At 39.2% G+C, this 12681-nt stretch overlaps 1 protein-coding gene across 1 annotated transcript; it reads right to left on the bottom strand.

Moving 5' to 3' along the window:
- Positions 1-2588: 2588 nt before the first annotated feature.
- On the bottom strand, positions 2589-11232 carry gnat1 (guanine nucleotide binding protein (G protein), alpha transducing activity polypeptide 1). The gene is made up of 9 exons (XM_088338858.1): positions 10902-11232; positions 8855-8897; positions 7380-7521; positions 7154-7311; positions 6941-7069; positions 5832-5961; positions 3414-3567; positions 3128-3333; positions 2589-2972 (listed from the first exon to the last, which is right to left on the bottom strand). Exons 1-8 carry the CDS (start codon positions 11005-11007, stop codon positions 3143-3145), a joined length of 1053 nt encoding a protein of 350 aa, XP_088194984.1. The 5' UTR covers positions 11008-11232; the 3' UTR covers positions 2589-2972; positions 3128-3142.
- Between the last annotated feature and the right edge of the window lie 1449 nt (positions 11233-12681).

Here is a 12681-nt window from a genome sequence, read left to right as displayed (position 1 = left end):
TGTTGGTGCCACAAAGAACAGTCGATTTGCAGTACAAAGACGAATGACCAGTGTTCTCGTTTGCCCGCGTCCCTGCGTCCTAGACGCATAATTTTTGCTGGGGACGCATTGGGTCAAATCAACGTGGATCCCCGGGATGCATTTTTTTTAACACCAAATTGTCATTATTACCCGATAACTTTTTTCTTTTGTAACAAAGATTTACCGCACTCCAAAATTTTCGTCAGGCAGATCTGCCATTGTTGTTTTGGTCTCGCGCCGATCTCGGCAAACAAGATCTCGTTGCTTCGAGATGACGTCATTGTTTTAGTTGTTGTCGAGTGAAAGAAAAGTATGCCTCCGTAAAAACAGTTGGTATTAGGTGCAAATCAACAAAAAATTGGTAATTTCCTCAGTGTCGGTAAAAAGTCAAAACATAATACAGAAAGTGGTAACAACGGCAATAATTCCGGCACGAAAAAAACGGCAGAGAAATTCTTCAGAAGACCGCGAAGGGAAGGAAATCACGTGTTTTGAAGCGAACGATTCGACGAAAGATAAATAACAGAATACTCCTAGCAAGAAAAGGACTTTTCTGCCAAAATGGACTCAATTATATTCCTGGTTACGCTATGAGGAGGATTATAATGGAGGCTACATGTTCTGTGATGCGTGCACCCAGCGTGACAAAAAAACTGGATTGCATAAATCATTTCGCAATACGAACTTTCAGAAAAGCACATTGGATCCGCACAACGACAATGAAAACCACAAATTAGCTATGGAAATTCTGTTGCTGCAATTGGACCTTGAGAAGGCATTACAACTGTGGCAGGACAGCAAACCACGAAGAATATATGAACTGAAAAATGTGAAGTGATTACAACTGCATGAATATATAGACTAATGTTGCAGCGATATTACTTTGTATAATATATAATATTTTTGTGAACTGAAAAATCTGAAGTGATAACTGCTTTGTATTACCAATTATGTGTGATGATTAAAACTGAATGAATATATAGATTTATATATTTATATATTTGTCGCCGATTTACAATTTCAACCTCGATAACACTATATTTTGGGAACTCATAAATCTGTTGGGACCCATAGATTTTTTAGCATGCGAGTCCCCGGGACCCATCACTTTTCAGAAGTAAAATGAACACTGGTCAATGACTCATGCAAACTCTGGCTTACTTGCTAGCCAATGCCTCATATGTATTGATTAACTTCTATGGGGCATTTCCATTTAATTTTTCGCCCCCACGGTGAAAATCTTTTACTTATATCCATTTGTATGTTGGGCAAGTCCATGCTTTTGGGATGCCATGTACAAGCTCAACTTGAAAAAACACAAAACTCATCAATGGGGAACACTTGGAACGAGAGGGAACAAACATGGTTCTGTGGTGATTGAAATAAATGAAATGATCCTTTATTAAATGCCAAAAGTTGAACGCGGAAATTATATCTTCCTGTGTAATGACGTCACTCTCTGTTCTCTCTTGTAATCGGAATACTCTCATAAGCCACGTATAGGAGATGTTCATTTGTTACTTGACATTTATATTATTCCTTTGGATTACAGTGGAACCTCGGTTCTCGACCGTTCCCCCAGAACCCTGTTTGAAAACCGATTTGTTCGATCACTGAAATCATTTTTCCCATTAAAAATAATGTAAATCGTTTTAATCCGTTCCAACACCCTGAATGTTTACCATGAATGTTTAACGTAAACATAAAGCTAACCCAGACTAATCGTACGTTCGCGTTATCGGAATCTTCCGTACGAAAGATTGCGCTAACATGAACGTGTAAAAATGAAAAAATTAGGTCGTTTACAAGTCATTTAGCACCCGGGTCTCCACAACAATTGGTGAGCGGTTCATTGGAAAGGGGGCTCCGTTCCAACACCCTCAATGTTGGGCTCCGTTCCAACACCCTCAATGTTTAACGTAAACTTAAAGCTAACCCAGGCTAATCGTACGTTCGCGTTATCGTAACCTTATGAATAGGATGTCTTACCTTTGTGGTGGTCAGCAGAAGGCGCTCGCACATCTCCTTCATATTTGGCTATTATTTCTTTCTTAATTACAATAGTTGTACGCACTACTTTTATTTTTGCACCTGTAGCAACTTTGCTGCTTGCACTGACTTTCTTCGGAGGCATAATAAGGGGCTAAAACACCCGTACGCCGCTCAGCATCGCACCCAAGCGTACGCACTCATGCATTACCGGCGTTTGAACTCCGATTTTTTGACCGAACAGCGAAGCAAGAATATCTCGAAATTTTGGGTCGGACTCTGATTTGTTCGAACTGAGAGGCGTTCGAAAACCGAGGTTCCACTGTACTCCAAAAATAAAAAGTCCAATCAAGACTTTTGCTAGGTTTAATTCTTGTTGAAGATGTAGGGTGATCTTGTCAAACAATCATCTTTGAATATTGATATGAATAATACTTGAGAACTTCTTTGGATCTGCAAGGAACCTCTACTTGCAAAATTCCCCAACCCAAAATACTAATTATAGGTCAAATAAATGGTCCGATATTTCCAACATCACTTTATTTCTTCTTTTTAAAAATGAAGGAAATGAAGCAAAGTCTCTCTAGAGAAGCTTTAATTGTGGTTTCAAACAACGTCTGCTCTCAGCTGTGTTACAGACTTTCAATTTTAATGCTAAAATTCAGTCATTCTAATGAAGGAATGATCTATGACAGGATCATATGAAGTCAGTATTAGTCTAACAGAGGTTGAACTTCAGATCCTGTATGTGCAGAGAGGGAACGCTACACATTGCATAGCTTCCCTAGTTAGCTCCACTAAAGCAATACCCAACAAACAATAACCAACTCAACTGAAGAGATTTCTGGTGATTTATAGTTTCTCTTCAGTCCACTGAAGTCAGAGCTATGTCTTTTTGAGTTTTGAGGGGAGCTGTGTTGTCCGTCCTCGCTAACGTCCAGGTAAATCATGATTATATAAATCTAAAAAGAGAAAGGGGGTAGAAAGGGTAAAAGAAGGTAGAAAAATTTGGTCAAATCTCAAATTGTAGTTTGAAATTCTTAGCTCATTTCTTGACCCAATCTTCAAGAGAACCTATGAAACCCACCCGAATCCTTGAATCTTTATGTTGACTTACATGTTCAAAGTTCCTTCAGAAGAGTCCGCAGTCTTTCAGGTTTTCTTTGATGATAATGTCGGTGACGGCGTCAAACACAAACTTGACGTTTTCCGTGTCTGTGGCGCAAGTCATGTGCGAGTAGATCTCCTTGACATCCCGGCGCATGTTCAGGTCCAGGAACTGCACTTTGATGTAGTTGCCGGCGTCCTCGTAGGTGTTGGGACCTCGAAAAAAAAAAACACGGAAGCACAACATGAGTGCGGGTTGTCAGTGCTTAAGAAAAAGTTTAAAAGATTGGCCTCACCATCATAGTCGGGAAAGCACATACTGAGGTGAGCCTTCTTGATCTTCTCCACAAACACATCCTTCTTGTTCAGGAAGAGGACGATGGAGGTGGTGGCAAAGTAGCGGTGGTTGCAAATGCTGTTGAACAAGTGCAAGCTCTCGTGCATTCGGTTCTGTGGAGTTTAGATGCCGGCTTAGCGGAAACTTGTTAGCTGCAGAGTGAAGTTCTATAAAATTTCTTTCATCCGTAAGGATCATATGAGAGTTGAAGCCTAGAGCAGTGGTTCTCAAATGGTAATACATGAAGGCACGGCAGGGGGTATACTGAACTTTAAAAAATGTAAACTTGCATTATCATCAACATTGATGAATTTTTGCATAATATAATGAACATATATACAGTAAATTCCAGGCTATAAGCCGCTACTTTTTCCCCAAACTTTCAACCCTGCGGCTTATTCAGTGATGCGGCCAATTTATGTAATTTTTCCAACAGCTGCCAGCGGCGCTCGAGTTCAAGGCACATGACGCAGCTTACAAGCTAAACGGAATCGAGCTGTCCGATAAAGAAGGAAACAGAGCTACTGCGCGCACTTTACCTTGCGAGCATGTTGCTAGCGTGTTTTTGAATAAGGGAGCGTGGGACGACGTCTATATGACAAAGTGTCTTTCCCATACTAAAGGAGGACAACTTTGATGACGATAGTTATAGGGAGGAAGATGAGAACGGTTTACCGTGATTTCTACATGTACGATATGTCTTTTTTTTAACAGACCCGTTAACTGTATTGCGAGCGTGTTGTTAGTAGCGTTTTGCTACCCTTCACAGGCACGGTTTGGGATGAAAGTTATAATATTATTATTAAAGCTTTGAAAACTCTCTCGGTGTACCGTCTTTCTATGTGTAACCATGTATAATATGTATTTGCAACTGTATGTTTTTGTAATGTATTTGTATTTATTTTGGACACTTATTCTGATAAGTCTTGCACTGACCAATTAAAAAGAAGGGGCGTAACAGATGCGGGGGATGACGGGAAGTGGGGACCGGTAAAGGTGATTGTTTGTGGACACGGCAGACAAAAGTGTATATATATTTTTCCCACCCTTACCTTTGGAAATATACACTTTTTTTCCTTGGATTACTTTTAACGGGACCTGGATTCTGCAGGTCTGCATCATATCTTAACTACCGGTATCATTTTCTGTTTATTTTGCCGGATGTGGTTGTTGAACTGAGTACTTTATGCTCAGTTAATTTCGTGGGACTCAAAGTAGGGATTGGGTTAATTTTGTGATTGTGTTACAAGTTTTAACGTGGGCGCACGCGGCTTATATACAGGTGCGGCTTGTGTAAATACAAAAGCGGTTACCCTCTTAAAATGTGGTGGGTGCGGCTTATAATCAGGTGCGCTCTATAGTCCGGAATTTACGGTATACATGAATACAATTATAATTCTAACATATTTATACAAATAGTATGTGCATTATTACTATGCTGAACACTTGCATATACAGAGTGAGGCACGCAATTATCTTGCCTCATTGCAGAAAGCGATATTGAGACCTAGGGTTCTGGTTTTGCACACATCCCAGCCCAAACAATTGAATTAGTGACAGTATTAGCTAGCTAACAGGTAGTCACCCACTATTTTTTTTTTACTTGTTGCATGGACTTTTTTAATATTGGAAGATTACCTGAATAAGATGTATGTTCATTTATCTTTACAAGACACATATGAACTCTATGTTGGCAGAATTAAACAAATAAAAACAAGCATTAAGGTAAATACAATTTATTAGCATTGGTGATGGCCCAAACGCCACTCGCCCTGGCTGGGCTCCCGGCCACACACTGCGCGCCCCCGTGTGTCTAGTTAACTTTAGTCACACAGGAAACAGATATACACCGGAAATGCAACTTCAAAATAAAAGAGTACAAAACTGATAAACGTACAAGACACGCAATTAGACTGATTATTGAACCGTTACTTCATGTGTGTGTGTGTGTGTGAGAAAGATTGTTTTTATATTTAGGAATATAAAAACAAGTTATATTCACACAGTGAATTCTGAGAAATGTTACAACCAAAACGACCACCCTATCAAAACCTCACTGCAAATCACTGTTGCAGCAATGTTATGCTTTGGTTGTGGAGGAAAGGAGGCTCCAAACACGAAGCAAAATTGCCAATTAATTGAAGAGGAAATAATAACTTAAATTATAACAATCATGTCTAAATAAGAATAGACTAGGTTGAACTTGATTTGAAGAATATATATCAAAGGGTTTTATGATTTTTTTTTTCCCCCCCAAGTAAAAGGACAAACCCAATTCTGTCATTTTAATCTGATCGGTTCATTCCCGTATAGGTAAACCGACAAATCATCCCATTTTGAGGAAAACGCTATGTCCTTTTCCTTCCAAGTGTCTCACCACTTCGTCATCCTCCACCAGCACCATGTCGTAGGCGCTCAAAGCGGCGATAAAGATGATGCACGTGACTCCTTCGAAGCAATGAATCCACTTCTTCCTTTCCGATCTCTGGCCACCCACGTCGAACATCCTGTGGAATCAAAGACCAAAATACAATAGCCCTTCTGACAGCGGACCGTAGACTTTTATGGTATATTGCTAACATGCCGCATCTGCTGTTTTGCAAAGAAAATGGAAGGCTATATTTCAGGGGCAAGGCTTCACAGGGATAGTTTTAGTGTCCAAAAAGTTATAATCCTTACCCAGATAGCAAGCACAGATCTGTTAAAGAGACTGCCCAGATCTGCATCTGGGCCACATCCATGCTAAATCTGGGCCGTATGTGCCTGCTATGTGGGTAGACATTACACATTTTTTCATAAAAAACAAAAGGTTCAAGACCAGTGAGAAAGGAAAAAAGGTTGTAGTCTAGGAAGAAAACATTGACAGTTTGAGTCTTGTAATAAATCAATTGGAGGAGATTGTAGTCCTCTGAGAAAGCTTTACAATCAAGAGACAGTCGTATGTGATTTTAATTCTACTAAAGACAAAATGATCTACTGATTCGGGACCGTTTGAACCCCTTTAAGAAAATGTTTAAGTCTTGGGAGAAGGATCAAGTCTTGAGAGTAGTGTCATGTCACCATATATCAGAGGTGGGCAACCCAGTTCTTGTGGGCTGCATATTCTGTTTTTGGAGGTTTCTTCTCTCCAACTCAGGCCATAAAATGATCAGTTTGTTAGCAAGCTGTCAGGAGCTTGTTAACTTTTCTACTGATTGAAATCATCTTAGTTGAAAAAGAGAAACCTCCAATAACATGCAGGACACGTGGTCCTCGTGCACCAGGTTGCCCACCTCTGCCATAGATTCATGTTTTGGAAAGTAGGTTCTCATCACAATTCAATCTCGTGAGATTGTTCTACATTATTTACTAGTTACCATAGATGATTTAGGCTTGAATCCCAAAATAAGTTTCTTTTCTCAAGGCTAGTATTCCCAGGAAAAGATTCTACCTTAAAAAACTTTGGGTACAGACAAAAGATTAGGGATCTTCCAAATTGAATCGAACCTGAAATTGAGATCTTTGAAGGAAAACTGGGTCTCGATGATGCCGGTGGTTTTCACCCTGGATCGCAGCACATCCTGCTCAGTGGGTACGTAACCCGGCTGGATCAGACGTTCCAAGTCATTAAGGTAGCTGAGCAAGAGAAAGAATGCATTTGATTTCATACCAATTTTTCCATTCCAAATTTGAACATAATTCCGAGAGAGTTGTCTTTACTATCCAGCAGAGTCATTGAGCTGGTACTCAGAGGCCCGGTCAAAGCTAGCCTGGATCCCGGAGTCTTTCCACAGGCGCAGGATGATGTCGGACAGCTCCTTGGGCATGGTACCTTCTTCGATGGTATCCGCCAGGTGCATCAATTTCCTAGCATCATCCTGGAATGGCAAAAGAAAACGAGGTAATGGACAGGCCTTTGGAACAGGATGCAACAGCATTTTACTACCTGCTGATCTGGATGGCCGTAGTTGATGCCGAACGTGCTCATAGCTTTCACAATTGCCATGATAGACTGCAAGGTGTTGCTGTAGATGATGGTAATAAACTCCAAGCACTCTTCTAGAGAGTAACCGTCTTGATGGATAATTCTGTAGATTAAGAAAGGGGTCTGGTATTTGACTATGGTAAACAATTGATGAATACAGGCAATGAATGGTTTGTGTGACCATAAATGTGTTTGAAGTAGGCTAATATTGTCTCTTTAAACTAAAGTCAAGTCATGTTTATTTGTTTAGCCCTTATTCACAAGAAGTCGTAATGAGCTGTACAGTCCACAGACTATTACAGACTACAGACCAGTGTTCCCACATTCTCAGCGCACAAGAAAATCGAGCCAGCGCACAAAAACGAGGGCTCAAAATTACTAATTAAGAAGCGACTTAAGTCAAAGTTACAGTGCATGAAGGTAAAAATACACGGGTTCCCCTGACGTTGTGTCCTAAATGCGGTATTTTGAAGTCAATGTCGAACGAAGTTGAAAAGTAAAGTTAGTAGAGTTTGTCGAGAACCGGCTTCTTTGGCTCGGCTCACTAAAAGGAACCGGCTCTTTCGGGTCCTAAAAGGCTCTTTGGGTTGTTTTTGCACAAAATGACTTAAAAGAAGGGGGGAATAGAACAAAAAAGAAAAAAATACCAAAATGAAAAAGTAGTGAAAAGTTGGGAAAAAAGAAACAAAAGTAAGATAAAAAAGAAGGAAACATTTAGAAAAAAGCCAGAAAAAAGGAAAGAAAGAAACGTGGGAAAAAAGTAAATGGAGAACATAAAGAAAAAAGTAACAGCTCGGAAAAAATAAACACAATGAGGCTTTTTTTTAAAGAAATTTTAAAAAAAAGTAGAAAAAAAACACAGAAAAAAGAAGAAAAAGTTTGTGTTGCATTCAAATAATTTCCAATTATAGCAAGTGAATCGTGTTGCCAACATTGTACTTCCACTAAAAAATGTAATAAAGTACAGTTCTGTATCTGGCAACCGACTAAATAAGCCCCCCAAAATTAATTAATATTATGCGACAAAATATGTCAGGGAAAAAAAAGAAATGGATATCTTGTGAAAGAATTGTAAGAACAAACGACGTTTGTAGGCCGTACAACCTTTGCAATAGTACATGAGTCAATTCATTCAAAAGAGAAAAATAATTTTGCATTGCCGGAAACTCAGCAAAACGTAACTTGATGTCAAGTTTTGGACATGTTTGATAATTATTTATCTTGCCACACTTGGGATTATGGTTGCTCACTGTTGTTTCAAGCGTTGCTCACCGACTTTGTGTGAACCCTCAGACCCGTGGAAAATCAGAGGAAACATTGCTACAGACTATTGATTTTGTTTAATTTCGGCCATTTATCTTTAAGAATTATGCATATGTTGTGATTGTATACTTAGAAGGAGTTTTTCTACCGTGTGGAAAAATGGAAATTCTTACTTCATCTGTTTGACAATTGTGCTTTTTCCTGATTCACCCGCGCCTATAAGACACAGACATAAATGCCGTCAAAATAAACATAACTCAATAAATGCTTCATGTGTTACACGGGAATAATCATAAGCTTATGGTATTCATAATATGGGATGTGGATGTTTGCTAATGCTTCTTACAGTGGATCTAATCTGTTCCAAAGCTGATGTCAGGACTAACCTTTACTTGTCACCCTGACCTAAATAATCAAGGCAATTATTACTGACTGTCATACAATGGAAAGATTCATTTTAAAATATATATTTGTTTGGAATATTTGTTCCAATATTCAATTTTCTAGGAGATTTGGACTGTGTTATCACATCGGGGTTGAGTATTTAGTTGATTTCAATGTACAGTATTTTGTGTAGTTAGTAGAAAAAAAAAGTAAAAGTACATTTATTACTATGGTTAATAGGTGTTTATTCGACAAAAAAATTATAAATATATTGTCAATATTCAAGTGATTTTTTAAGGAATAAGTGTATTATTACGTGTAAAGTTTTTGTCTATTTTACCGTAAAATTTGTATGGTAAACCAAACAAAAGTAAAAAAAAAGAATATTAAAATTATTCAATTCCATATACCGAGTAAACAAAACAATTTTTGAGCAATAATTCAATAATTTCTATTCCAATAAATGTTAATTTTTTTTATTATGTATATATATATATATATATATATATATATATATATATCTCATCTCATCAGCCGTACCGCTTATCCTCATTAGGGTCGCGGGGGGGGCTGGAGCCCATCCCAGCCATCTCCGGGCAGTGGGCAGGGGACACCCTGAATTGGTTGCCAGCCAATCGCAGGGCACACAGGGACAGACAACTCATTCGCTCATTCACACCTATGGACAATTTGGACCGGCCAATTCACCTGACATGCATGTTTTTGGAATGTGGGAGGAAACCGGAGTGCCCGGAGGAAACCCACGCAAGCACGGGGAGAACATACAAACTCCGCACAGGAAGTCTGGAGCTGGATTTGAACCCACGACAGGTTCCCATGACATGAACTGTGCCGCACAAGCGCACAAGCGCTAACAAGCGCTAACCACTGCGCCGCCGTGCTATATATATATATATATATATATATATATATATATATATTTTTTGTCTTTCTTTTTTTAATCGTATAATGTGCCCCACCCCATTCCGAAGGAAAATACTTATACAGATGGAAACTTCCATTTTTGAGATTCAAAATCAAATAAAAACAATTCAAACAACACAGGTACAATGCAACTTGGCTTATTTTCCTAAAAACCTCTTGAGATTCAAACATTTTAAAACTAGAATTTGAGTTATATCTATATATTGTTTTTAATACCGTATTTTTTAAATATTGTATTGATTTCTTTTTTTTAGTATTTGTTCCCCTTTTTCACAAACGACCCCAATATTATGGAATCCACAATTTTGTTATACAGTAATCATTTACCCTCTGTCTACTGGCTGAGAAATTTATAATTAGAATTGTCTTTATTCATTTATAATAACGTAGGGAACATTGTTAAGAACGGGCTTAGACATGGCATTTGAGAATAAACATGTTATAAAGAACTAAAAGAAATAAAGTCTGGATAAACAGGCTAAAATATTTAGAACAGGGACCTCCAACGTGGAGTCCCCTAGGGTGCAAAAGGACTTGTTATGAAAATAGCTGACCAGTGCTCGGCCATTATGATTTTCTGGTAAAATTATTTTCTAAGAGGTTGACTAAGTCTATATAGCTCAACTTCCAACAATTAACCTGGTAACATAGTAACGACATAGTAATAACATAATGCATACCCTTTGCACTAATTACATAAAGTAACTCTCTGTTTAAAAATGGTTGGAGACCCCTGATTTAGAAGGTAGTGCTTGGAGACTGGCCTAATTGTGTAAGTGCATCATAACAACAAGCAATGAAAAATAGTGCAATAACATTTTGAAGCAACAAAAATCCAAAACGAGCCCATTTTACAATTACTACGCCCAACTGAGCGCTTGTCGACATTACCAAGCAGCAGCAGCTTGACGGTCCTGGCATCCTTGTCCGCATCCTCCTTCAGCTTCTTCTCCAGCTCTCTGGAGCGCTTATCTTCGGCACTTGCTCCCGCCCCCATGATACACCTGGTCCTGGCTCGAGCCCCTCTGCCAAAGCCAAAAAGCGCTCACAATAACGACTGAAAAGCAAATTGCTCTTCTGGTCTGACCCTGGTAACCAACTTTGGGAAAATTTTCCTTCCTGACTTAGGAGAGGATTGCAGATGTCTTTTCGGGCCACCTGACGGGGAAGTCGACCAATGAGGCACAAGGACAAGAGTGGATGTGGGTGAGTGTTAGGAGGCGTTACGGGTAAGGGTCTGTCGGTGAACCAGACGGAAACCCTCGAGAGGTACTTTGCTGCGCTCAGCGGAAGATCAGTATCGGCTCAAGCGCTTAATCTGCGATGAGGCTGCATGAGTTCGCATGTTGGGTGAGAGGTTAAGATGGACGATTCGCAGTTTTAATGTTCTGAACCCTGGCTTCAACTTCAAAGCATACATCCAAGCCCTAATCAAACGGTAGGGAACCCTAGTCCTCAAGATCCTTCCTCCTGACTATTTTTAATATATAGCATAGATGATTTAGTGAACAACCATCTTTATCAGACCTCCTCAGAACTTATTGATGCGCTACAGCTCTATTGGAGAAGGGGGATGTCGAAAGCAGGCGAGAGTTTGGCTCTCCAGGAGCATAGTTTCCAACCTCTTACCTAACCTTTGCCTAAAGATCAACCCAAACTCTTACTATGTTCGGTCATTCCCTGGTAGCACTGGTGCAGCAAAGTTTTTTAGAATTTGTCACAAAATTTGCTCACACATTTTTTGCAACAGTACTAGAGAGCCCCCAAACGCAGGCCGGGAACTGTCATCAGCGGAGAAAGCTGTCCTGAGTTGCGTCCTCAGGCGGTTAATGGATCAATGAACCAGGAACTGTACACTACAGAGCTACTGAAAGAGTTATCAAGTGTCAAGTACAACTTAGGTCTAAAACAAACCCCAAAGACAACTTGCAACCTGAAATTTGTCTATGTGGTCGCATTTTGCAGGTACAATGGTCGCACTGTTAAGTCCTGCTAAGAAACTTTAGAATCCTAAAGCATTTTTCTAACCTCAACCAAAGCATACATTTCCAATTTTTGAACCTCAATTCTGTTTTTATATCATTAATACATAAAAAAGGATGTAAAACCATATTATTTGCCTGTATTTTAAACCTCAACATTCAATTTTTCCTCAATACTTGAATTCCTTATTGTGACAATAGAAACTGTATTACCAGCTTGAAAATAAAACTGGAAAGACTGACCTAAACTTTCTTAATATATTGAAATGTGATACCACATATGTATTCGATTCCTTTTTTCCAAGTTGTCACTTATTTATTTTAATATCTATCTATCTACATACCTGTCAACCTCCACGGCTCCATACCCGTACAAACTCGTATTTTACCTTACAAAATACAAAATAATCTTACACCATATTTCTTTTTTTTCGGAATGATGCATGATGGGAAATCCCCAGGAGGCAGACGGATGCGCACAGTAGCATCAAACCGCTCGCTTCGTTTGCAACAAAAAAAAAAACAATACCGAGATAGAGGCTACCGCGGCGAACTTGTTAGACTTGATTGGTTTGCCGTTTTGTGATAGTCGGTGTTTACCGGATGGTACCCATAATTGACAAATTTGTGTTTTTCAGTACAGATTTTCTCGTACGTCGTACACGTCTTAAAATGCATAATAAACATAC

This window comes from Urocampus carinirostris, chromosome 6, assembly GCF_059441175.1.
Source record: "Urocampus carinirostris isolate Australia breed hairy pipefish chromosome 6, RoL_Ucar_1.0, whole genome shotgun sequence".
Lineage (NCBI taxonomy): Eukaryota > Metazoa > Chordata > Actinopteri > Syngnathiformes > Syngnathidae > Urocampus > Urocampus carinirostris.
The sequence above is the reverse complement of the archived record's forward strand: the minus strand, read 5'-3'. Positions and strand labels throughout refer to the sequence as shown.

Excerpts from the sequence above, each read along its gene's own strand:
- gnat1 (XM_088338858.1), bottom strand. The coding sequence starts at position 11,007 with ATGGGGGCGGGAGCAAGTGCCGAAGATAAGCGCTCCAGAGAGCTGGAG. Across the intron at positions 7,522-8,854 it reads ACAATTGTCAAACAGATGAA|AATTATCCATCAAGACGGTT; the intron begins GTAAGAATTTCC and ends CTTAATCTACAG. Across the intron at positions 3,334-3,413 it reads GTGCTTTCCCGACTATGATG|GTCCCAACACCTACGAGGAC; the intron begins GTGAGGCCAATC and ends TTTTTTTTCGAG.